Below are 27,008 nucleotides of genomic sequence, written 5' to 3'. Positions count from 1 at the left end.
AGACAGGAGATTTTTAAGAAAAAAACATGCTCATTTCTGGCCTGATAGGTAAGTACTATAAAGTAACATTTTGCTTTTTTAAGCTTAAAACATAACTAAGAAAATACGGCTTATATACTCAAGAAAATCTGTATCACCATTTGATCAAGTGCCTTAGTTATTAAAAAAAAAAAAAAAGAAAGAAAAGAGGTGATGCTGTGAGAAGTTAGAACAGGAAACAGCTGGATTTAGTTAAATTGAACCACTAAGGTGATGCTCAAACACTAGCCTCCAGGAAACAGCAGATGTGTGCTGAGAGGGGAAATGAAGCTGCCCATCCTACATGCCTTAGGTAGGTAATGTTAAGAAAAAGACTGAAACATCGCTTACTTTTCCGTTCTACTCTGCTGAGGCGTACACAGGTTCTCAGATCCATCACTTCTCAATGAAATAGCCACTGGAGATGTAGTTTCGGCTAGACCTTGCCTCCTCTGATGTTCAGCCATCAGAGCTTCAAGCTGCTTTCTTCTCTGTCTTAGCTCTTCCCTTAACATCTCATGTCTTCGCATCTCTGACCACAGCTGTTATTTTAAGTCAGTCAAGTTAGTATAATATACTTGGATATGTTTTAGCCTTAAAGAATGTAAGACAAAGAGTTCTGTTCTCCCTCTATCCTTTTTACACTAAGATATCCACAGTTAAAATAATATTTTTGTGATAAGAAAAAACGAGGCAATCAATTCTTAATAAAAACAAGTAGGGGCGCCTGGGTGGCGCAGTCGGTTAAGCGTCCGACTTCAGCCAGGTCACGATCTCACGGTCCGTGAGTTCGAGCCCCGCGTCAGGCTCTGAGCCCCGCGTCAGGCGCTGGGCTGATGGCTCGGAGCCTGGAGCCTGTTTCCGATTCTGTGTCTCCCTCTCTCTCTCTGCCCCTCCCCCGTTCATGCTCTGTCTCTCTCTGTCCCAAAAATAAATAAATAAATTAAAAAAAAAAAAAAAAAAAAAAAAAAAAACAAGTAGTAGCCAAATACACTGCGTCAACTATTTAGAGGAAGTTATGATGTTTTCTACAAATCACACACAAACAAAATGGAAAAGAATAGGTCTTTCTAACAGAAATGATTAGTGTTCATTGTAACTACCCCTTAAACACAATTCGGCCAAATATTTGCTAATAAAGAACAAGACTATTTTGAAAAGATCCCAACTTAATGACTTTGGGAAGGAAAAAAAACACTAAAAGACAAAACAGGCTGCATTTAAAAACATGTTCCACAGATACTCAGTTTTCCTTCTTTAAGACGTGATGTAAGACTCAGGAACAACAGTACAATATACAATACCTCATTATCTACTACTGAAGGATCTTCAGGCTCAAAACCAGATTTGCTTGTACTGGTTTCATTTCCATTAACAGCTGGGGTTGAAGTAACAGCTGGGATATATTTTTTTGTGGGACAATTACCCGCACTAGTGGCTGACAGCTAAAAAAGGATTAGTAAAAACTATTATGAGGAATTAAAGCAACTGTGTTAATTTCATAAAAGCAGTTATTTCACCATTTCACTGGGGCTCTAATTCTGTATTTAACTTGTCATTACCAGACCTCAATTGACATCTTGATCCAAAGAAAACCTGACATAAGAAAACAAAGATGAAAACACAGGATAAAGCTAAAGACTAGCAGCCAACTCTCAGGAACAACAGAGACAAGAAGGATAAAATGTTACCATGGAAAATTTCAAATACTCAACCCAACTCTGATATGCATCCCTCTGGATATTATTTAGACTATGGAGAAGGGAAAAAGGATTAGATAAGGTAGAAGAGGTTAGGAGAAACATAATTTGATGTGTTTCCCTTTCACTGAAAACAAAACCTGACTGAAGAATAAAAGTAACCAAAACATTTTAAGAAAAATCTCAAAAAGAACTGGTGTTCCCTTCCTGTATCAACCTCATTCCCACTCCTGATTACGTGACATGGTCAAAGTTTGCTCATTCTCCGTTCTAGTTCAAAGATCCATACATACAGTACTATTTAATATGCAAACTACAGATAAAATATTTTAACTGATTTCCTTAGATAATTCATGATGGTTTAAGGGCCTTCTTATATAATTTTAGGCCAATACAAGATGGAAACGCTACTCCCTTAAAGGCAAAGCTCAAACCAGAATGTTTTAATATAATAGTTATTAATACTTATGTTCTGAATCTAAAGCTGCCTAGTCCAAGTGAAAAGATCAAAGTAACAAAGTCAACTCCTATATGCTATCTTTCACAGTGTAAATGTAGTTCCCTAACCTCTTTCATAAGTTCATCCATTTCATTAATCATAAAACTGATACAAACGTTATCACGTCAGTACTAGAAAAAGAGTACTTTAAATGACATTAGGTTTTAAATATCTTTTTTTCAAACAAATGGGAAAAAAAAGTTCCTAATTACCTGTAGGTCAGGACATGCCTTTTGCAATGCTTGAATTTTCTCTTGAATCCCAATCAGCTTCCTTCTTTCTTCCTGCAAATGTTTGAGCTCTCTCTGTTGCTGCTGTAGTTTAGCCTCATAAAATTTCTCTCTATAATTAAATTAACATTATCATATTTGCAGACTCCAATAAATCTTATAACATTAAGCATGATCTAATACAGTACCCATTCGAGTGTATATAAAAAGCACTCAATTTTTATTAAATGAAGGCCATGAGCTTAACATACCTTGCCTTTTCATTTATTCCAGCATCTTTCTGTGTTTTATTGGTATTTCCTCTAGTGTTATTTGCATTCTGTTTGTTGCCTTCTTCTGCTGGGTAGAAATCATCCAAATTTGAAGTATTGGCAGAGATAACCCCTTGATCTGTTGCATCATCATCCTAAAAAAAAAGAAAATAATTAAATTAAAATAATCTTGATATCTAAAGACATTGTCCAATGCATACCTTAAGTACCACTATTCCGTAAAATTTATGTAACATAAAAAGGAGTAGATTAATAAGTACATGATTTTTTGAGAGCACTGAAGTTCATCCTCTACCAATGGCAGGAAAAGAAGTACTAAGACAACAACAAAAAGGTACATTTATAATCTGAATTGCCAATTACTCAATAATGACAAATATTAAGTTGCCTTTTCTTATTTTGACCAGATACAGAGCTATCAAAGAAAAGCTTTGTAAAGAATATGAAAAAGATCAAAAACACACTATCAGATCTGGGAACTCTTGATATTAAATAATTTTTCTTAAAATGTAATTTTTACATTAACAATTTCAAATAATCAATGTCTACTGTCACTTGCTTAAAATTTCCTATTCTCTCACTTTAGTCTTCAGTTTGGCAAACCGGTGCCAGTAGCTCATAATACAAAAACTAATGAGAATATCTCACATCTGTCCTAACTACTGGAAAAACAACTAAAGTTTTTACCTTCCTAATAGTAGGTCCACATCTACTGTTTACATTAATGTACTTATTAAGGTGCTGAGGGGGGGGGGGGTGGTTTCTGGGGAGTGAACTACTACATTTTCTTAAAAAACATTTAATTCTACATAATTTTATATTTACTCATGCTTTCTCTGAAGACCTCAACTGAAACTTTAACCTTTGGAAACATCGTTTTAATAAAACCTTAAAGAGTTAGTGGTGACTCTTAATTATAACACTGGTTAGCCAATTTTAAGTTTGTAAATGGGTATTATTTGGTCTTCTTATTTATCTAAAAACCTAATTCATTACTAGTATGGATAAGAAACTGCAAAGAAACTGAGTTCAGACACAAGAATAGAGAGGCTGTATGAGGCCTTTCCACATAATAAATAGAAAAATTAAAGTTCAAGAAAAAATACAAAACTGCCGTAAGTTATAGAAGGCCATGAGAGGGTGCCTGAACAACTGAATGATATCAACTCCAACACTAAAAGAAAGTAAATGACTCAAGAATTATTTCAAGAATTATTGTTTTGACACACAGTTCTTTCAGTCAAGCAGTATTTACCTGTACCATAGCAACAAGATCTTGTAACTGTCTAAGTTTCTGTTTTGCAGCCATAAGTCTATTGATCTTCTGTTCAAATTCAGCATCTTCTGGAGCCTCATCAACCAGACTGCTCCTATGACTAGTTAATGAAGCCCCACTGACTCCCTCATCTTCTGCTTCTTCCTCCTCTTCCTCATCATCTTCACCTTGTGCAACATGAATCCCCTGTTCTCCTTCTCTATTATAGTGACAATCTGTTGGAAGCATGTATAATTAAAATCAGTAATTTAACTTAAGAACAGTACTAATGAAATAAAATATACTTAGAAAAAACAGTATGTCAAAGTTATCATCAGTAGTCAATCATACCTAAAGAAGGAGGCATGTTTAGAGCCCTTATGTTGGTAGCAGATCTGTTGTTAATTTCACAATTAGAATTGCCTGATCTCCCCTCTCTATTATTAGAAACACACTGTGCATTAGAATTACTATTTACTTCATTCCAAGTGGCAGCTACTTGTGGATTTCTAAAAGAAAGAAAACAGCCTGATGTTATTTATTTAAATAAATAAATAAATAAATAAATAAATAAATAAATATATAAATAAATTTTCCAAGTTTTAGAACTGCTGATAAAATAATTCCAAACTAAGATCATCACTGGCTATTATTCCATTTAAACTCATACTGTGAATAACTGGCTCTTGCATTTCATAAACTTCTATTAGGAAATTTAAAAAGAAAACATCCAGAAAATCAAAATTATACCTAAAAATAAAGAGGTAGGAAAATGTTAAGATACTTCTTATGGTTTACCTGCATTTGATCTAACAAACAGCAAATTTACTAAACTACTGTACTCCATGCTTCTCTATTTGTTTATCTTTACAGGGCAAGTAAGATTATACTGGCCAAAATAGTAGACTTAAGCAGACTTACAGGAGAAAAGCTTAAATAAAAAGCAAATAGCACTCTTTTGAGGGTTTTTTGTTGCATATCAGAAATATCCAAGTAGAAGGAACATGTTAGAAAAACAAAATTGTTACCGAAGGTTAGTAACAGGCTCAGAGTTTTCATGTTCAGAATCATACTCTGACTCTTCAGTTTCTTCATCTTTTGTGTTTTCATTTACAGCATCTGTCATCATATCTGATGTTTGTTCATAATAATGAACTAATTCTCTTAGTTCATTCAATCTCTTTCGAACTTCATTTAACTTCCTGATAAACAAAATATAAAATATATATACATATATACACATATATATATACAATAAAACACCCATTTCAGCAAAACAAAGCATGCAGTATTCTCGTATACAAGCAGCCAATACAAACAAAATTTAGCCCTAGTCAAACATCCAGGGGGCATGACTATAAAGTAATGAACTTAATTTCAAGGATACCTTTCTTACTCAATATCTCACCACTCTATTTTCTAATGTCACGTTAGGGACAAAAGCTTTAAAACAAAAACTTTCAATGGGGCATCTGGGTGGCTCAGTCAGTTAAGCATCCAACTTCGGCTCAGGTCATGATTTCACAGTTGGGTGGGTTCGAGCCCCACGTCAGGCTCTGTGCTGACAGCTCAGAGCCTAGAGCCTGCTTCAGATTCTGTGTCTCCCTCTCTCTTTGCCCCTCCCCGACTCATGCTGTTTGTCTCTGTCTCAAAAATAAACAAACATTAAAAAAAAATTTTTTTCAAGTGTTCACTTGAAGCAGATTTGGTTTCTGAATCAATAGTGAAGTAGTAAGTATTCAATTCAAATACTACTTCTCAGGCAAATCAGTGATGTAGGCATTACGAAGCATTTATAGAAGGCTCCTGATTTGAAACATATAGAGATCTATACAGTGTATAATAGGTTTACCCAAATTATTAAATTTGTAGAGTTTCCATTAAGTGCCAGAAACTAGGCCAATGTTTTTTAATGTGTAAAATACCTTTATGAATAGGTATATTATTATCCCTATTTTGCAGATGAAGAAACAGGGGCTTAATGAGTATAAGTTATTTGTCCATGGTCACACAGCCTTCCTTGTGAGGTATAATTTCAAGGCTTTCTGATTCTAGAGGCTGAACTCTGAATTTAGAATCATTTGAATATTAAAACATTTTAATGTAATACCAGCTATTTCTAATCTTTTAGGTGGAAAATGGGAATGCATTAGCTCACAAAAATTATCTGTATTACAATGTCACATTTCTCTTGGACAACTCAAAGAATGCAGTATCACACACACAGTTTCTACCACCTCTTAACAATTCTAATTTATCATAATAAATAAATTCAGTTTTTCTAGAATTTTCAACAATTCAAGAAAAAAACCCATAATTTATCTCCATTATTCAATTCTAATCTATGTAAACAATGTTTGTAAAAATGTTTTACTGGAGTTTTTCGGTTGGATTCAGATGTCCTTCATTTTCACTCTCATTCTGAGCAGCTAGAGAAGCAACAGGATAAGGAACAGATGACGTGAGGCTACTGGCTTCTCCACTGACTGGTGCTAAGCCGGTGGGGGCAGAGGGAGCCACAGCTGTGCTTCTCTGATCCACACTTCTCTGTGGAGAAGCTGAGGAAGGCACAACTAACAAACAAACAAAAGATCAGCTACCATAAATAAACAAATACGGCATCAAGTAACAGTTGGCTTACATATGAAAATAAAAAGTAAAATATCATTAACATCTTAAATTCTGCAGATTTCAATTTTAGGAACTTCAGGACAGAGCAGCCAGGCCACTTGTTCATTAACATGTTCCTAACCAAACACCACAAACTTAAAACAGCAAGAAAACAGTAAGGAAAGACAAGGTGGAAATCGACAAGAATTAGGATATTCCACTTTAAAAAGTAACCAGTATACTCTCCTGATAAACCGGATTCTAGGTTAAAGTGACTGTAGTACCTTCATACCATGAAATACAGACCAGCAATAAAATTTTCTAATTAGATGATGGCTAACCTTCTATAGTCCTTGAACTATATGTTAATTACTTTTCTGTCCACCTGGACCAAAGATACCTTATGTCTTTAAGGGCAATGAATGAAGATTAAGAATCTTTGCACTTTTCTATCTCCATCACTTCAAAACGATTGTCATTTATCTTTCTCACAGGGATGACCATCATTATTTGTTGCTCACATTATCAACTGCTACAGCTGGTTTCCAGCAGTCTCTTCGCTCTATTCCTTAACTGTTCTATCTTTTGCTGCTGCTTTCACAGTTTCCCAGTGTGAAAAAAAAAATCACTTTTTAAGAGTCATCAGTAGACAGAGTGCTACTTTTTTAATGTATATAAAACTGACTACAAGGCCTTGAGTACAACTTTCAAAGTTTAAATTTTTCTTAGTTGTGTTCATCTGTATAGGAAGGATAAGCATTGGGATTAGATTATACTCTGGAAAAGGAGAGACCGGCAAAGGTTAGGGAAAAGAAAGGAGGATGTTTCAGGCAGAAATGCATGTGGCGGGGGGGGGGGGGGGGGGGGGGGGGGGAGGCAGCAGACAAATAGGAGATGGGTAAAAAATAAGGAACAGGGACTCCAGAGATGTTTCTTCTATCCCTGTCTTTAGTAAAGAGCAGCAGGAATGCTGAATGATGACCAGCTGGTGTTGGTCCTACTAATAATCAGTTTCTCTTGCTAGAGCTCCTATTACTGACTGTTTTTAGGTAAGAGAAAGGGACCAGGCTTGAGAAGGTGTCAAGACAGCAACTGAGGACTATTTGAGAGCGGCCGAGTAAGACATCTGTGGAGCAGAAAAGTGGTTCCCATAGTATAACTAGTTCAACTATGCTCTTCCTACTATACCCACTTAAGATGACTGTTTATATATTTCAAAAAAGTTACCAAGTTTTTATAGGTTATATAGCCTGTAAGTTATAAACTATGTAAGTTATACGTTTTCTGCACTAAACCCTATGTACTACATAAGTTTTTCGTGTCTCATTTTTTTGGTATACTTTCTAAATCTGTTTCGTAGTTTTTAAATCAAAGTACTAATTTGGATTAGTGTTCCTTCAAAGGAAAATGTGAATATGCTAAAAAATCCAGTATATGTCCAAGTATCTAATAGTTTACCTTCTCTTTTTGTTTCCCCCAAATCAAAATCCTACCAATTTTTCAAAGCCCAACTTTATTCTTTCCCTTTACTGAATTATAGAACACATCGACCATCTATCTTGTTATCATCACAGATTGCCTTGCAACTTAAAAACTTTCCCCATGCAAGTCCTATCTCCCCTCAAATACTGTCATTTTCTTGAGGAACTATGAGTACATTCGTTCACCAGGTATTTACTAAATAACTATCAGATGCCAGCACATACACTCATGGGTCTTCCACCTATCCTTGCTGAACCAGATTTACTTACATGAGGAATTGTTCAGATGCTGATCTCGAAGTGTATGAAGTTCTCCAAGCAGTTTGTCCATTTTTTGTTTCTTTTCCTGTAATACTCTCATTTTGCTAAAAAGCTGTACTTTCTCATCAGGTAAGTGTTCTGAAACAGATGGATTCCTGCTCTGGGAAACCTCCCTAGTTAATGAAAGACTTTCTGCCTGTCTTCTGTTGTCTGGAACAGTTGGAGGCTTATTTAAAAATAAAAAAGAAGAAGAAGAAGACCAAAGCAATTAAAGGTGTCATTCTCATTTTAAAAAAGCATAAACATTCTTTCTAAAAAGTGATAAATATTTGCCGAGATTGTGCTGGTGGGTAAGTATATGCCTTTCCATACTATTTTCCCGATGTGCCACTGTAACATATATATGGTTTTATGGACACACATAACTAAATTAAGGCTAGAAATGTCATACGTTATATGAACTTACAAAAATCTCATTTTCTCTCTTGCCATCTTTTTGGAATCCCCATCATGAACTTTAATATCTGAACCTATCAGTTTTTCCTACCACTTCTTTCCACTAAGGCTTGGGAAATCATAAAATGAATAAGCCACCATTAAGCTTAAATTTTAACTTCTGCTACATTTGCATCAATTTTTTTAAGAGAAATATAAGATTACAGATATAGCTAAAGCTCTAGACATACCAACCCCCAATCTCATTACTCTCTCCAGATATAAACACAATCTCGAATTAGGTTTCTACCATCCTCACATATGTTTACATTTTATTACACCTACAGAAAATATACATCCTTTATGCATTTTTACACCTCAGCCAAGTGGTACCCTTCTTAAACTCGCATTTTTCATTTATTAACTCTGGCTCATTTACTGTAACTGGTTATAGGATTTAACTCTATGCATATATTATAGTTTATTAATCCATTTTCATGTTTATGGACATTTAGATTGTTTCTAGTTTTTTGCTATTAACAAATTGTTGCCATGAACACTCTTATATATATCTCCTTGTGAACACATGAAGAATCTAAGATGGGGCACTGCAGGGTCACCAGAAAAATTGACTGCTCAATCATTCTTGAAAGTACTGGACCATATTCATTTATTGTCATCAGGTCAGCCGATAGGAGACACTTCGTCTTCATACTCGATTCCAGTGAAGAGGTAATATTAATTCACCCTTTCTTACTCAAGGCCCATAAACTGAAATGGTGTATTTATATCATTATTTACAAGTCATTAAATTATAACTTAATAACTCTGAAATTAAACTTAGGAACTTTCTTCAAAATTGTTAGTAAAGTATCATAAAGGCACAGATTCAGATATAACTTAAGTTTTAGAGGTTATGACCATTAGAATATTTGAGAGGAAAAAAGAACATATTATCTAGTAGCACAGAGGGAGAAAATTTCACTTATCACTACATTCAAGGCAGGTTTTCCTCTAATTTAGTGTTTCTCACAGTATAGCCCCCAGACTACCAGCAGTAGAATCACATGGTGGGAAAGCCCACCTCAAATGAATGAGTCATACACACTTTTGGAGGTGAGGGGAACCCAATGACTAGAAAACTACTTTTTTTTTTTTTTTTTTTTTTTAATAATCGTAACAGGTGAATTTACGCTCAGTGAAATTTGGGAACCACTAGTTTAATTAATGTAATTTTAAACTCAACTATACTAAAAAAATTAAGTTACCTGAGAATCACGAAGCTGATTATGAAAACGTTGAATTAAGTCATTCAATTCCTCGTTTAGTTCAGACGTGATACTAACTCCAGATAGGCTACCTGCTGTTTCTGTTACAACTGGAAAGAAAATTAACAACTATTCACTAAAGCAAATAAATTAAATTTTTATTTAATTTAAAAGTTCAATGTGAGAAGCTAAATATAAATTCTGAGAGAAAAACAGGAATTAAAAAAAAAATCTAACCTAATTTATAACTAGTTAACTCTCAGATTTATCTCCCAACCAATCATTTTAATAAAAATTTCCATCTAACCTGAAAACAAAAAGACCCAGAAAACTCCAGTATAGTGGTTCATCTTTTTCTACTCCATCATTCAAGGAGAAACACTGCTACATCCCAATTAAGAATAGTGACTCAAAGGAGTAAGGAGAGGACAGGCCAATCAGATTGGGATGGGGGACTGGCAGGGAAAGTGGTTAATCTGAAAAAGCACAGCTAATACAGTCAGGTCTCAATCCCTACCTCCCCAGACAGAATCAATGATCTAATACAGGGCTGGCAAACATTTCATAAAGATTCAGATGGCACATATGTTAGGCTTTGTGGAAATACAGTTTTTGTCTCAACTACACAATTCTGCCACTGCAGGGAAAAAACAACCACAGACAATACAAGTTTGGTTTTTCATACAAGAAGCAATGTTTAAAAATTACTAAAATTATTTTTGAAATAGTATGTAAAAAAAGTTTACTCTTAAACTCCTGTTCATTCTACTCCTGGTGCCTGCCTCATAGTACACTTTAAAGAAAAAGAAATAAGTTCATATATTCAGAAAAAGACCCCTGACCTAGAATTCAAGAGATCTGATTTTACTAATATTCCATGTAAGTGTAAGCAAGTCACAAACTCTGTTAGAGCCGCTTCTCTACAACATGAGCCTAAGAAATAAATGCTCTGGTGACTAACACACAATTTCGTGATAATTAAATGAGATGATGTGAATGTAACTATGTGAAATAACATAAGTATCACAGGCAAGTCTCTGAAATCTAAAACTTGAAAAATATTTAAACTATTTAGAACATTAGTCATTAGCCTTTACCTGATATTAGTCATCGTTTAAATATTGTTTTATTCTAAATTATCTATTTCCTAAAATATGAATGTAAAAGCTAATGATACTCTGAACTTTACAAGAGAAAAATGGGTTCAAAATGCATATTAATTATTATATACTACACTACATATATGATACACAATTACGTAATTATTACAAAGGAGTAAGTTACTTGCGAGTCATGATGTTCCTTATGAAAATGCAAAATTAAATTATGTATAACAGTGATCAGAGGACTCAGCCACTGGGCTAGGTATGGATAGCAGCATAAAATGAGTAATAACAGGATGACCTGTTATAGTGAAGACCTAACATAGAAGAGCCCACAGGAAATAAATTATTAGACTGGGATGACAGACTAGAAAATATCCCTTAGTTTTACTGAGTTTTAACAGGTAACAAGTGGTTTTCAACATAATGAGAAACTCAAGAGGTTCGAAGATGATGAAACAAACTATAAAATTAGACTCCACACTAAAGAATTCAACACAATTTCCACCTAAATGATAGATACATGGCTGTGACAGAAGGGAAACTGAAAAAAACATTTCTGAGTCTCAGGAAGACTATACAGGATATAAATTCAGTAAAAAGGAACTAGTGCACACTACTGGGTATCTAACTGAAATAACAGAGCTACTGCTAACATCAGAAGCTAAAGAAGTTCTTCCGATTTATTCACTGCCTCACTTTTAGGGTTGTGACCTTTCCTAGGGAGACAAGAAAAGTATGGCAATCCCAGGTGAATAAAGTACAACAGGTGGAAAAAAAAACAACCCATCAAGAGCCCTATTAGTGTGAGGTACAAAAACAGAACTGCAGCCTGTCCCTTTTACCTCTTGAGGGTGCTCTCTGATGAAAAGGAGAGCAGGCTGGCTGTGGGCCTGGTACAGTATGACGGCCAGGAGCTGTCCCTGCAGCCTTTTCTGCATAACCAGAGAAAGCACAGGACAGGGTAAGCCTCGTATGTAGGTTTATAGTCAACAATCAAGATCTGGTTATCTAATAACCAGCATCCACCTTGCAAGACCATTATTAACCGAGCCTTGCTTTTATCAACATGCTAGCCTGCAGCATACCAGAATCATCCATCACAGCGATAGCTTGCTCGGCTTTGTGCTGCAGAGCGAGAAGAGCGGCCTGTCGTCCCTGCAGGGCTCGCAGCTGCTCCTGCTGCTGTAACATCCTTTTTAATAAGTCATGCTGTTTCTTCAAATTTTCTATCTCTTCCATAGGTTCCTGCTGAGGATCTCTGGCCTGGAAAATAAGATCAACAATACTTATACCTGATTATTAAAATTCATGTTCCTGTTTCAACTACTAATGGCAAAGTACATACGTAGATGATAAATTAGTATTAAACACACAACCCTCAATACAGTTTTAGTGGACTTGAAGAAAAAGATGTAAGAAAAAAATGATGACACAGAGAGAGCCTGCCGTATTAAGAGTTAGGTAGTTAGGTAATTTCACAGTAAAAGAGCATAATCAATGGCTTAGCATGAAGAGGAATTAACCAAGGGGGAGAAAAAGGCGTACAAAAAAAGTTACAAAGAGCTAAACACACACACACACACACACACACACACACACACACACACACACACACACACACACGAGATCCAAGCCTTACAGAAAAGGAAGAACAAACAGATCATACCAGGTTAATTAATGCCCTAAAAAAAATATCCCTGCAGAAGATCAGGCTAAAAAACATTCTGCCTCACTTCTGGAAGTGACGTTAAAAAACACTAATAAAACAAAAACAAACCCACTATTTTCTAACTGAGGACAGAAATTTTAGAAACACATTTTTTATTTGATAATCGGACGTGAAAGGATTTAATTTACTTGCATCTCATTTTATAAGCATAAAAATAAGACAGAATACTTTATATTTTGTATCAAAGATATTATGTTTTCTTTTAACATATGCTCATTTAGCAGAGTCTGAGAACATTAAATACTTTGAAATTCCCCCCAAATGCTACCATATTGCCTAAAAGTAGAGGAACAAGATTACACAGGTGCCACTTATAAGAAATCACAAAATTTTTAAACATTAATCTTAAAACCACTGAAATGTAACCCAATAAGAAAAACTGAAAGTCAATTAAGCAAAGAGACCAATTTAAATACAACTTGGGGAAAAAAAAAAAAGCCAAATTACATATGAAATGTATATATACACCATATTGGTATTTTTCATCATTGATTTGTCTTTTTAAAAATCTTGTATTTTAAAAGTTTAATGATTTTACCTAATATTTACATAGAATATTTCTATTAGAAACATTTAGTCACTTTTAAACTTGCACTGCTACCAAATTTTGGTTGGAGTTATGTAGATTTTAAATGAATAATCCCCCCCCCACTACCAAAGTTATTAAGGAAAATAAAGTTCAATAATTTCATTTGAAAGTAAAAATGCACTGATCTGCTTTCTCTATGTGATTCCTGTATAAATTACAGAAACACAGATGGCTCCAGAGAGATTCCCTTCTGAGTGACATCCCTTATCAATAACTATGCGAAACTCCCTTCTCTACCTCCCCGGGTAGAACTCATCAGTATTATGAATAACTTTTACACCGTGACTTGGCAAGCAATAAAACTAGTAAGTGAATAAATAAGAACATGGCTATGAATTAAATACTCTGAAGAAAATAGAATCAAATAAGGAAGTAAAAAGACTATGGTTGGAATATTTGACGTACGTATCAGAGAAGCCAGGACAGTGAGTGCTGTCTCTATCCTGTATTGAGTGACCAGACTTCATGAACATGGAAAAGAAATAACTTCTCTTGGACAAATCAGTACTTAAAGATTTTCTGTTGTCCTGAATTTCCTTTTTACATGAACTGTTTATTTAGTTCTCTCCTGACCTATACAAGTGGAGTTACGCTACTAACATTTACATTCATTCCTGTCATATACTCTGGTTTCTCTTCAGATCGTATAAATCTTTCGCCTTTTACATTCATTCCTGTCAAAATTCATCTTAGTTCTGGCTTATTTCAATTTGTGATCCTCTCATCCCTCAAAAATACTACTAAAGTATCTAAACTACTATATCTAAACTACTCACCCCTCAAGGTAACCTTAAAGCTATCTAAAGAGTTTACTAAATAACTAACATTCTGGGTTTTTCCCCTTTAAAAAGCAAACTTTTTAAAAGAACTTTAATCCTTGTTAGTCAGATTTATTTGCAAAACTCTGATACTAAAATTATAAAGAATCCTGAACTATTTATGAAAGTAAACACAATTACCTTCAGATTCTTCACTAATCCAAAATGATTTCCCAACAAGTTTTGAAATTAGTAGAGTTTTAATACTGTTTAATAAGTTCTGCATCCATATAAATAATATTCAAACTAATACTCGGGAAATCTAAGCTGAAGGAAGCAGGTAGGAACCACGGTCAAACAATAAAGAAAGGGAAGGTAAGAAAATGGAAATGAAAACACCTAGGGATTAGAACATGCCAAGCAGATGCCAAAAGAGAATCCAAAAGGGAAGTGAAGAATACATTCACTCTTCTTTTTTTAAAAAAAAAAATTTTTTTTTTTTTAACATTTATTTATTTTTGAGACAGAGAGAGACAGAGCATGAATGGGGGAGGGGCAGAGAGAGAGGGAGACACAGAATCCGAAACAGGCTCCAGGCTCTGAGCTGTCAGCACGGAGCCTGATGCGGGGCTCGAACTCACAGACCGCGAGATCATGACCTGAGCCGAAGTCGGCCGCTTAACCGACTGAGCCACCCAGGCGCCCCTACATTCACTCTTCAAACACATATTTTTACTTAAACTTTTTGAGTCACCTTCAACAAGTACATTTTTAGTTTACAGATAAAAAAAATAACTTAGGCACGAATTCCAAAGTTGCCTACAGGTAACAGTTCAATTTCAGAAAATTCTTTCTTTCCTCTAGTCAACTGACGTTCCTCTAATAATTCATGGGTCCAAATATATTTTTATAGCTGAAAAGTACTTCAGATAATATGTCTCCAAGTTTTCTCATGTGAAAGCCCAGAGAAGATAAAGCTGTGGTTTATCCAATATCACAGTTAGGGCAAGTCAGGTTCCTAAGTTCTAGGATAGTGTTTTCCACCCCATACTGTCTGCCCCCAAATTATGTGTTTAGATAGTTTTAAATACAAAAGTCTAAGGCACAGTGGTCAGAGGAAGCATAGTCTGGTTTGGGAGTCAAAGTTAGCCTACATGAAATATACCTAGAAATGATGAAAACAATAGCAGAAAAGAAGTAGATAGTATTTTTAAAAGCTTATAAAGTCTCTAAAAGCTGATAGTACGCAGCAAAGAGAAGTATGGGCAAATAGTGAGACACGGGTCTTACAGAAGACTTCTTTTTAAAAATTATGCAAAGTGTCATCATATCTGTAAAATATTCCATAAAATGGATACTGTCCTTGTAAGCAGCTGGAGAATATCAACCATTTCCTATCCCACTGCAACTTACAATGATGCTTTAAGCTCTGAATTTCAGTTAAGAACTCCACTTTTTCCTACTCTTTTAAAAGAATATGACATCTTGTAAGGATGTTAAGTAGGAAATGAAGGTGAGGTGGGGAGAACACAATTCTGCACAGCAGAGGAGAAACCAAGTCAGTTGGTGAGAATTAGGGTTTTTTTCTAATAAAATATTACGAACATAGTACTGATAGAACTACCATAGGAAGGCCCTAAGTATCAAAAGATTAAAGAGAATCAAATTGGAATAAACTCCGACAGTTCAATAGAGAATAATATTCACATATAATGACATTATTCAAAGGAACTAGAAACCAGAAAAATGGATTTTGAAAGTAAGTATTTTCTACTTCAGGAAAAAAAGAAAAACTGGCAGATAGCATGCTGTAACAACTATCAATTCCTAAGTTTTGTCACTACTCAGAAGACTTAAGAAAGGATTAAGTTCCAAAGAATATTTATTATGTCTCATACATTCTCTTCTCCAAAGGTATTAGTTTTAAAACTAATCAACTACTGGGGCACCTGGGTGGCTCAGTTGGTTGAGTGTCCAGGGCCATGATCCCAAGGTCATGGGATCAAGCCCCACATTGAGCTCCATGCTGAGCGTGGAGCCTGCTTAAGATTCTCCCTCTCTCTCTCTCTCTCTCTCTCTCTCTCTCTCTCGCTCTGCCCCTCTCCCCCACGCATGTGCACTTGCTCACTAAGAAAAATAAAAATTAAATAAAATCTTAAAAAAAATAATCAGCTACTTAATTTATTGTTATATTGGGGCACCTTCTGCTTAACATTTTATAGTTAAAGTTCATCCCAGCTGATTTCAAACTAAATCCTCAGATTATTGTGGGAGCCAGGAAAAAATATAAAAAACAAAATCAACTGCCAAAATACAAGTTTTGTCATTTTAAACAACCAGAAAAAGAAAATGTGCATAACAAAATAAAGACCAATCCTAGTTAATATAAGCTACTAATAAAACGTAAGAAACTAGTCAAATCTATACATAATTACTAAAATAGTATTTTACTCTTGCCAAATGGAAACAAGATTTTATAAATGCTCTTTTATTGAAAGTTGTTTTACATGGAACTACACAAGCAGTTGTTTTCTTAAACCTTTCCTGAGCACCTTTTTGCAAATCATGGAAAATTAAAAGAACATTTAGAGCAAACATTGGTGGAAAAAAACAGCAAAAACATAGTAAGTCAACTTTTTTTGCTTTTTCAAACTATGAAGTATTTTTCTTAAAAAAAAAAAAAAAAAAGGAATGGAAGAGGTTTCCAACAAGAAAAATATAAACCAAATAAAAAAAAGCACTATAAAAATACTTCATTCTTAGAAAGACAGAAAATAGCTTACTCCATTTTCTTTTTCTTTAATGATTACAAGAATTAAAACTTAAAAGCACTACGTTCATCATGAATACAAATACCAGAAACAGCAACTAATGGTTAAGGTTTAAGAATGTTCTATCCTGAGTTCTCAAAGGCAAAAAAAAAAAAAAAAGAAAAAGAAAATGGATTAAGTTTCAAGTCTTTTGTTAATGCAAATTAAATACAGCTGCCACATATAATCCATGGAGAGGAGCAGAAGAAAACAGAAAAGAATAAAAACACCAAGGGACAACACTTTATAAAAGCAAATTACAGTATAATTAGCCATGTTAAGAACTTACATATTTAAGAGTAATAGCAACAAGAGAAAAGCAAATAAGGAAGAGGAAATGTGAACAAAAGAGGTGCTCATTTAGAGACTTCCCAAATTAATATTGTGAAATATACCTTTGAGAGAAATCCACGTTTTCGGCTATATTTCCTATCAGGCCTCAGTTCCCTGTCATTCTGAGGAGGTCTGTCACCTTTCCCTTTTGGACTTGTGGTAACGTCTGAAACCTGTTCTTGTGAAGCTGAATTCCCTAGTTTGTCCTCAATGCACGGCCGAATTCTCAGACTAAAAGATGCCTCCTTTATTAAATAGTGTAGCATATTAATTTCTTAACACAAACTCCTGTTTAACATACAAGCCAGCCTTGTCAATAAATACAAAAAATTTACCAGTCCATCTCTTTAAAAATCAACCCACCCTCCCCCAAGTGGCATAAACTTAGACTTCTAAATTTCTGCAGACTAAACTAATGCTTACTGTAATCAAGTGAATATCATATCCTAGGCAATTTCCCAACTATACAACAACTAAAGCACATTTTAACATTTATTCTGCTGTTATTAAGCAACTTTCATAATGTCATTTTATGTTTATGAAAGAATTCTCATCACAGTGAACATTACATATGCATATACAAATTAGAATAATCAATTATACCATCTCCTACTCCTCCCCAAGAGAATTCCTTTACCCACATTCCCCAACTCTTCCATTTCTGCTGAAATGAAATGTGAGGAAAAAATCATTCCTAGCACCTCTGTAAACAGAAAAACAATTTTCCCACAACACAATCTATTTTCAACAACTGTTTGGATCAAGCCCCCTGAGTATCTCCTGGTGAAAATACTGTAGGGAAAAAAATTCAAATTTCCTCTTCAAATTAGGAAGGGCAGGGAAGAGAAAGGAGGCAGTAAGAAATTATGCAGGTGATACTAACAGGAAACAAACCCTCAAATTCCTCATGCTGAATGGTATTTTGGAACATATCTCAGAAACAAAAGATAGACACACATGGTTATCCTTTCATAAGAAAAGCTTTACTTGTAATAGGTTTTCAAATTTACTAATGCATGGTGATAGGTCTGCCTGTTAAAATTAAAATGCTTAAAAGCAGGTTCCAAAGCCCACTACCTTCTATAAACTAAGTTCATTTTACAAAGTTTTCCTCCAAGTTCTGTAAATTCCTGATTATTTTTTCAAAAACCAGTATTCTGATAAATTTCATTTTGCAGAGTTACAAGAATAAATCATAATGTAAATGCTACTGTATCCCATTTCATTTCAGTGTTTCAGTCATCTAGTTTTACTACAGTTCAAAAACTATCCTAGGAATGAAAAATCCTAGTAGCCTTCAAATGAGTCCTAAATGGCAAAAGAACTTGGAGACTTTTCCAACAGACAATATACTTTGTAATGGTACTTTGTACTTCCAGCTCCTTTATCCACGATGAATTTTAACTTTCCCAATGCATCTTACAGTGAGTAAAGCTGTGCTTAATGAAACCTATAGAAAAACCATGTTTCTGCAAGCCGATCAGAAATTACTAGATTTTCAAATCATCCATTAAAACATTTAATCTTAGTAAGAAAAACTTTTATATTTCCAGGTTTAAAAAGAATATATACAGCATTAACAACTTGAGAGTTTCTTCCCTGAAATATACTTTTCATTAAGGAATGCCTATGAAAAATATCATCTTGAAAAATGGGGGAAAAGCTTAAATCTTCATTTCCAGCACTTTTAATTACCAAAAAGCCGCTTACCGTGGTATCTGAAGCCTCAGACTGCACATCTATGTTTAGCGATGTGCTCTCAGCTACAGAACCAGATCCCACAGCTGAATCTATAGTCCGAACATCCTCCTCCTCATTTTCTCTAGCCTGAAATATTTTAGTGGTATAAATCATACAACTATTAAAAAGGGCAATAAAATGTTATAACGGATGGCATGATTTTTTGAAAACATATTAACTCCTCTGGGGTAGAGTCAGAATGCCATCAGCATATGTACACTAACATACCACAAAAATAACTCAATACGTTATTTAAAAGGTACAAAACTTACAAGGATTTTTTGGAGAAATTTCATATATGACTTTTCTTGTTCTTTAAGGTGATCTATTAGATGAGTAAGGCGCTCAACATTAGCAGATCTTTCATTTTTCTCTACAAGATCTTCCCGCATGGAACTAGCTTTAGTAATATAATCACGAATCTGAACAAGCCTGCTTACAATCTGCAGGGAAAACATTTGGAGGTAAAAAATAAACAAATAAAATAAACAAAAAGGCATGAAAATAAACAGTATGTAAAACTGACCATAAATTATTCCATACCAACAATTCTACACATTTCTTATTTCAAATACAATAACCAAAGATACTTCTAGCTTTATCATTTGAATTCATACATGCAAAAGATCTGAATCAAATTTAGAATTTAATCAAAACATAACTGGCAATACTAACAACTCTAATTATTGGGAATTAAAGATTTTCAAAATTTGTTTTAATTTACATTACTTGAAAAAATTTACTTCCAGAACTACATGCCTTTAAACCATTACTAACGTAAATTTTTTCTAACGTTTATATAATATTTCCTTAGCAGTATTCTAAATACTTCTGAAAGTAGTTTTCAAAAGAAATATATCACCATTTAAAAAAATTCTTACCATCATCTATTAATCACATTGTTTCAAACTCCCCTTTACCAAAATTTGGCAACACAGCCTCTGGTGGATAAACAGAAGCCCTAATTTACCTAGATATGGCACTTCTACAATCATTATGGGTAAAAAGAAGTTTACACTAAATTGAATAAATCTGAAAGATTCATGAGGAGAATCACACAAGTACCCAACTAAAATTCCTATGTGCATAACTCAGTAAAACTGAATCTTACTATTTCTACTTTGAAGTTTATGAAAACAAAGCAAAAGAAACATTTTACTACCTGGCTGCTCTCCATTGCAGGCTCTCCTCTTCCATCTTCTTCAGAGACTTGACAGTTTTGCAAAAGGTCATTACTTAAAGCGGAGGCAAACAACTCTTTACATTGTGCTGATCCAATCACTTCTCTCTTTGGAGGACTTACAGCAGCCTCTTTACTCTTGTTAGTATTAATCTGCATCGGCAAAAAGTTGAAGGGCTTTCGGTTTTCACCAAGCTGACGTTTGTTGTTGGCAGCTGTTGCTCTACCTTGAGAATCACTTCCAATGCTTCTCTACGTATGAAAAAGAAAACAAACCCCACAAACATTAACTTTTCAATAAAATTTTTTTTCAAAAAACTCCAATGTTCTTAGTCAATTTCACCATCAGCTATTGATTCAGGAAGTACAGTTAAATATACTACTTTTGTACTAAGACACAGAAGAGATTCAAATCTACAAAATTCTTTTACTAAAATATCAAAATTTGATTAACTTGTCTTATTCCTCATTTTCTCAGACATAATTCAACTGATGAATATGAGCAATAGTCTAAATGAAGTACTAGGACCACACACCATATTTATAACTCACATTGCTAATCAAACTTATTCACAGATTTTGTATGGGCTTTGGACCCAATGACTAAATCTTAATATAAACATCACCACAAAGATATGTTTAGATGAAGCACTGTCTGAAAAAGTACTCAGCTCAGTGCCTGCTAAATAGCAAATGTTCAAAAATTAGTATATAGATGACTAAATATATGGGATCACCACCACCATCAACCCAGACTTGAATGTACCTTTATGTGTATTTGGTAAACTGTTGGTTTCTCTAAAGTACAGATGTGACCATAAAATGTTTGTCAAGAGTTCATTATCATTTCCATTTGCTTTTAGCTCCAAATTTCATTTCAGTAATTATAAGACCAACTACAGCTTTAAATTTGAGGTAATGTAGAACATTCCCTTATGCAGTGATAAATTGGATCTTCCCTTTTGCCATCTTATTCAGTTACTAACATGCAAAATTTAGTTCCAGAAGGAAATTATTCACATTAGTCCCAGAGTATACGTAATAAAGTCACAAAAGACTTGTCCTTAGCAAGTTTAGAAATAAAGTCTTGGTTGCCCTCCAAAGAACCTAATACCAACACCACTAATTAAAATTCTTTCCATATACACAGAAACTAAGAAAAAAGAAACCGCTCACTTCTTACTCTTAAGCTATTTAACTCATTCTAAAAATGTCTCATCATTATAACTGGATTTTTAAAATAATTCACAAACCTGATCTAAATCACTGAAGTTTATCCGCTGTTTGAGTTTCTCTAGTTCTGCCTGCTCTGGAACAGACATCTGAGTCACATATCTACTATGTGGAAACGTATGTGGAGTCTTTGTTCTTCGCCTTCCAACTCCTGGTGATGACTCCGGAGAAATATCATTAGTTACCCTTTTATCACTTTCTACACCAAACTTTTTCTTATTCTTTTCTGATGATCTATTTGCTTTCTTCTGTTGGCCACCCCAATCCTTTAAAAAAGTAAAGGCAAAAGTTAATCTGGCCTCTATCAAACCAGGAAAGTAATCTGATATGCTTAAAAAATTGGGGTCAGTCTTAAAGTTAAAAATGACAAAACATTTTTCACATAAACATACAGACTTAAGAGACCTTATTTATTTCTACTAATGCATTTTCTATTACATCTAGCCTAAGTTTCACACATGGCCCTTCAGAAAAGAGATTACTTTCCTATCACAGATCTTTAACAAACATAAATCCCCAAACTCTAGTCAGTCTGGATACTTTCAAAACCATTTTTAAAAACTGGTTCCCTACTATTTATAAATTGGATAGTATAATAAATTATAGATACCTTTACTGACCTCCTTTAAAATCAATGTGTATGATAAGAAAACAGATCTGGAATCCACCTGGATTCTAAAGTAATTATAGTTGGGGCACCTGAGTGGCTCAGTCAGCTAAGCATCCAACTTACGATTTCGCCCCAGGTCACGATCTCACGGTTCGTGAATTCGAGCCCTGCATCGGGCTCCATGCTAACAGCACAGAACCTGCTTGGGATTCTCTCTCTCCTTCTCTTTCTGCCCCTCCCCTGTTTGCAAGCTCTCTCCCTCTCTCAAAATGAATAAATAAACTTAAAAATAATTAAGTAATTACCATTATCTGAAGAAAAGCTCCACTGTATGACCCTAAGCAATTTAACTTCCCATAGTCTCGGTTTCCTAATTTCTAAAATAGCGTCACCTTTAAAACATGATTAAAGGGCGCCTGGGTGGCGCAGTCGGTTAAGCGTCCGACTTCAGCCAGGTCACGATCTCACGGTCTGTGAGTTCGAGCCCCGCGTCAGGCTCTGGGCTGATGGCTCGGAGCCTGGAGCCTGTTTCCGATTCTGTGTCTCCCTCTCTCTCTGCCCCTCCCCGTTCATGCTCTGTCTCTCTCTGTCCCAAAAATAAATAAAAAATAAAAAAAAAATAAAAAAAAAAAACGTTGAAAAAAAAAAAACATGATTAAAAACAACATTCATAAAACATCTAGCACAGTGGCTAGCATATAGTAAGCAATAAACATAACTATTGTTATGTTTTACAGGCAACAATGCACCACATGATAAGGCCTGACATGAAATGACAAATATGATTCACATTTTAATGGGAAAACATTTTTATTTACTTAGTTATACCAACATAACCTAAGTCATTCAACAAAAAGGTCTATAAATTCCTACCTTAGCCATACTGGAAGAACTGTCTAGTTTTACTACGGTAAACCCTTACGGGATATTCTCCTCATTTATAACACAACTCCCTTCTCTACGAACTGTCTCTCCACCCCAATCAATCCATGTGTGGGTGTTCTTGCCAACCTGTTGTTCTACTTACCCTACCCCTTCCTGGCCACAGATGACTGGAAAAGAGATGTATATCTAATCCAAATTGGGATGATCATACTTTAAAAATTTCAAATTGGAACTAAAAGATAACTAGTCAGTATATAATTGTAGCCATAAACGAAACTTTTGAATGAAGGGGCAACCACAGTACACATGAACCACAGAAGAGAGAAAACCGGTCTGCGAAAAGAAAGTTGTGTTAAGCCAAGGAATTCAGAAGCAAATAGTCAGGGTAGTGAAAAAGCAATTCTTGACAACTTTCTAGTTCCTTTTCCTAGTCTCTTCCTAAAACCCAGCTATAGACCTCTAATTTGTTTAACTGGTTTTCCATAGAACATCTTTAAAACCTTATCATAAATTAATATCTATTAACTATAAACAAAAACGTCTTCAACTAATATAACAAATAGGCCAGGGTCATTTAATGTCTTGGCCAGCAAGAAAAAACTGTGTTTACAAAGAGTGTCAGTGAGTCTGATTTGGCTAAAGCAGGGGAAAGCTGAATTTTAACACTAGTAGTTAACGACACACCACTGATGAGAAGTTATCATACCATATTGTTAAGTCGGTCATCAACACCTTCAGTGCTCCAGTTTGCTACCTCCTGATCATTCATGCCTTCTTCAAAAGGACCTCCTCCTGTAGCCATCCTAGCTTTACCAATTAATTTTCTGCAAAACAAGTGAAAACTAATATTTTTAACACATAAAAACAAACTCTAACTTTTAAATCATCCCATGAGGTTAAGCGATGTAAAAGATCTCAGAAAAACTGATTTAATGAAATAGAAAGAGGTAGTGTCAACCACGTACCATAAACAAATTGATTTAGCTGCCAGACACCTATTACAATTAACATGAGTTAAGTAGCTGTAGTGATGGGAAGGGGAAGGAAAACTTCAAAATATGCACCATGTGTCCTGGCCTGCATGCTTTCAGGCTACTTTAATTAACTAATTGAACACAGTCCTACAGAATAGAGCAATGAGGTAGGAAAAAGTTACTAAGGGCTAGAACCAAAACTGCTTGTAGAAAAAAAAAAAAAAAAAAAACTAGGGGCACCTGGGTGGCTCAAGTCAGTTAAGGATCTGACTTTGGTTCAGGTCATGATCTTACAGTTCATAGGTTTGAGTCCGGCATCAGGTTCTGTGCTGACAGCTCAGAGCCTGGAGCCTGCTTCAGATTCTGTGTCTCCCTCTCTCTGCCCCTCCCCCACTCGTGCTCTCTTTCAAAAATAAACAGACTAAATGTTTGCTCAAATCCTTTACTCCTTTAAAAAAAAAAAAAAGAAAGAAAGAAAGAAAAGAAAAAAAAACTAATACTCCCAAAGACCTGGGTATTGGGTTTGTGTTCAAGTTTCAAAGAGGTTAGAAGTGCTCTGCATGAAACGTGGAGAAAGGTTTGTTTTTAATAGAAATGTTGGTGTAAGCAAGATAAAGAAAAGGCAGGGAGAGAAGAAGGCCAAGGTGAGTGAATGGCCAATAAAAGCCAAGAATACAGTGGCTTAAAACATTTAAGAAGAGTGATGCCAATTGCTTTACTTCAAATTTTATTTCTGCTACCTTAGTTCCCCCTAAATCTTGAATACTCTACCAAAGTCAAATTTTCCCCACTTAAAAAAAAAAAAAAATTGAGGATTATGTGACTATCAAGGAAGGTACTGAATTTCATACCTGGGTCAAAGAGATGAGAAACAAAAAGAACAATGGTGGAAGCAGACGTTCAGAAGCAGAGATGAATCAGGAGAAAACAAGATTTCTACATAACCTTGTGAAGGACTCTGGCTTTCCACCAAGTGTGGAACTTGCAGGTTGGAGAAGGACTGAGTAAAAGAGATGGGCAGATAACTTTACTTAGAATTCAAGGGGCAGAGAAAGGCATTAAACAGTAGGGTTATATTAGGTTTCTCACTTTACAAATAATAACAGTAACATTCAAAGGAGTTAGACAATTTCACCAAGGTCACTCAGCTAAAAATGTCAAAAAGGAATACAAATCCAAGCTACATTGGCTGTAAGATCCTAACTTATCCCATTCACTAGAGCAAAATATTAAAAGGATTATCATCCATGAGAAGTAGGAATTATATCGTAGACGTTTTATTGCTAGAGTATCTACTACAATAATATATTAACAGATTACAGAGAGGTTAAATTTTAGCATCTCAAAAAAGTAGTGATAAAATTCAAACACTTAATTTGGAAAAATCTTAAAAATTACAAATACAAGGGTGCCTGGGTAGCTCAGTCAATTAAGCATCCGACTTCAGATTAGGTCATGATCTCACAGCTTGGGAGTTTGAGCCCTTTGGGCTCTGTGCTGACAGCTCAGAGCCTGGAGCCTACTTCAGATTCTGTGTCTCCCTCTCTCTTTGCCCCTCCTCCACTGATGCTGTCTCTCTCTCTCTCTCTCTCTCAAAAATAAACATTAAAAAAATTTTTTTAAACAGTACAAATAGAGTGACACTTTCTTATAGCTGTATATATTATACTGTTTGTGGGTTTTTTCAATGAGCATATATTACATTAATAATTTTCTTTCTTTTTTTTGTAATTTTTTAATGTTTTATTTTTATTTATTTTGAGAGAGAGAGAGGAAGTATGAGTCAAGGAGGGGCAGAGAGAGAGGGAGAGAGACTCCCAAGCAGGTTCCACACTATTAGGGTAGAGCCTGATGCAAAGCTCAATCCCACAAATCATGAGATCATGACCTGAGCCAAAACTGAGATTCGGACACTTAACCAACTTAACCAATTATTAAAGCAGGCACCCTACTTTAATAATCATCTGAGGTGAAACAAGTATATGTTAAACCAACAGCCAACAATATTAAAATAAAACATGAAGGACATCCCTATAAAAAACAAGAATGACACATATCAGTTATTTAACATTGTTTTCAAAGTTCTACAAAGTGGAAAAATATGAGGGGCGCCTGGGTAGCTCAGTCGGTTAAGCGTCCAACTCTTGATTTCAGCTCAAGTCATGACCTCAAGGCGTCAGGCTACATGCTGACAGCGAGGAACGTGCTTAAGATTCTCTCTCTCTCTCTGCCCCTACCCAGCTCATGTGTGCACATGTGCATGCTCTCTCAAAAATAAACGTTAAAAAAAAAAAGGAAAAATATAAACAGAAATATTAACACTAAAAACAGAAAAGGTAGTGTTCTTAAAAATATGTATTAGAAAACCTAGAGGTTCAAAATATCACCAACAATCACAGAGAAAATACCCTGGAGAAAAATGATGCCACTGATTAACAGTGAACAAAAAGAAAACACCTAGGACTAAATATAATTTCGCCCTATGTAAAGAAGCACCAGTAAACTCTGTAAGACAATAGAAAATTTAGTTAAGTACAAAAACAAGCTATCTTCCCTAATGGGAAGACAAGTATTATAAACATCTCATTTTTTTAAAAAATATAGGCTTAATGAACTCCCAATGGGATTCTTCTTGGAATTTGACAAAACAAATATCTGAAAAATAAAAGTAGCAATAGAAGTTGGGAGAGCAGAAAACTAGCCCCAAGAGATATTCAATCATATTGAGTGCCTATATGAGTAAATTAGTATCAGCACCCCCCACCAAAATGCTGAAAAATACTCAATTAGAAAAATGTAATGAGGAAAATTAATTATAGCTAACATCCATTTTGCTTACTATATGGTAAGCACCATGCTAAGTATTTTATGAGCATTTTATCATTTAATCCTCATAAAAATACTACAATGTAAGATGATGTAGGATTTTCCAACTGATGGGACAATCTGCTAATACTTTTGATAAACATAGAGATTTAACAGCATTTCTTAACCAGGATTCTTCATCTCAAACACAAAACACAGAAAAATTA

The 27,008-nt window shown here is 34.8% G+C and overlaps 1 protein-coding gene across 24 annotated transcripts in view; it reads right to left on the bottom strand.

Moving 5' to 3' along the window:
* Positions 1–27,008, bottom strand: part of PCM1 (pericentriolar material 1) — an 83,891-nt gene that overhangs the window by 47,436 nt on the left and 9,447 nt on the right. For 11 of the 24 annotated variants that reach the window (XM_078445356.2, XM_078445357.2, XM_078445354.2 and 8 more), the window contains 18 exons: positions 23,709–23,826; positions 21,528–21,773; positions 20,257–20,526; positions 19,367–19,537; positions 19,065–19,181; positions 17,417–17,599; positions 12,221–12,398; positions 11,978–12,067; positions 10,030–10,139; positions 8,336–8,552; positions 6,349–6,547; positions 5,003–5,176; positions 4,326–4,483; positions 3,975–4,210; positions 2,699–2,853; positions 2,430–2,559; positions 1,323–1,463; positions 370–560 (listed from right to left, as the gene is read on the bottom strand). In XM_078445356.2, the coding sequence (XP_078301482.2) occupies positions 370–560; positions 1,323–1,463; positions 2,430–2,559; positions 2,699–2,853; positions 3,975–4,210; positions 4,326–4,483; positions 5,003–5,176; positions 6,349–6,547; positions 8,336–8,552; positions 10,030–10,139; positions 11,978–12,067; positions 12,221–12,398; positions 17,417–17,599; positions 19,065–19,181; positions 19,367–19,537; positions 20,257–20,526; positions 21,528–21,773; positions 23,709–23,804 (3,062 nt within the window). In that variant the 5' untranslated portion in view covers positions 23,805–23,826. Of the gene's footprint in view, positions 1–369; positions 561–1,322; positions 1,464–2,429; positions 2,560–2,698; positions 2,854–3,974; positions 4,211–4,325; positions 4,484–5,002; positions 5,177–6,348; positions 6,548–8,335; positions 8,553–10,029; positions 10,140–11,977; positions 12,068–12,220; positions 12,399–17,416; positions 17,600–19,064; positions 19,182–19,366; positions 19,538–20,256; positions 20,527–21,527; positions 21,774–23,708; positions 23,827–24,827; positions 24,977–27,008 lie in introns of all 24 variants that reach the window. The other 13 variants (XM_078445372.2, XM_078445373.2, XM_078445375.2 and 10 more) reach the window with 8 other exon arrangements.

Source organism: Panthera onca, chromosome B1, assembly GCF_046562875.1.
Source record: "Panthera onca isolate mPanOnc1 chromosome B1, mPanOnc1 haplotype 2, whole genome shotgun sequence".
Taxonomy (NCBI): domain Eukaryota; kingdom Metazoa; phylum Chordata; class Mammalia; order Carnivora; family Felidae; genus Panthera; species Panthera onca.
Note: the sequence above shows the minus strand (reverse complement) of the source record. Positions and strands in the feature narration are given on the sequence as shown.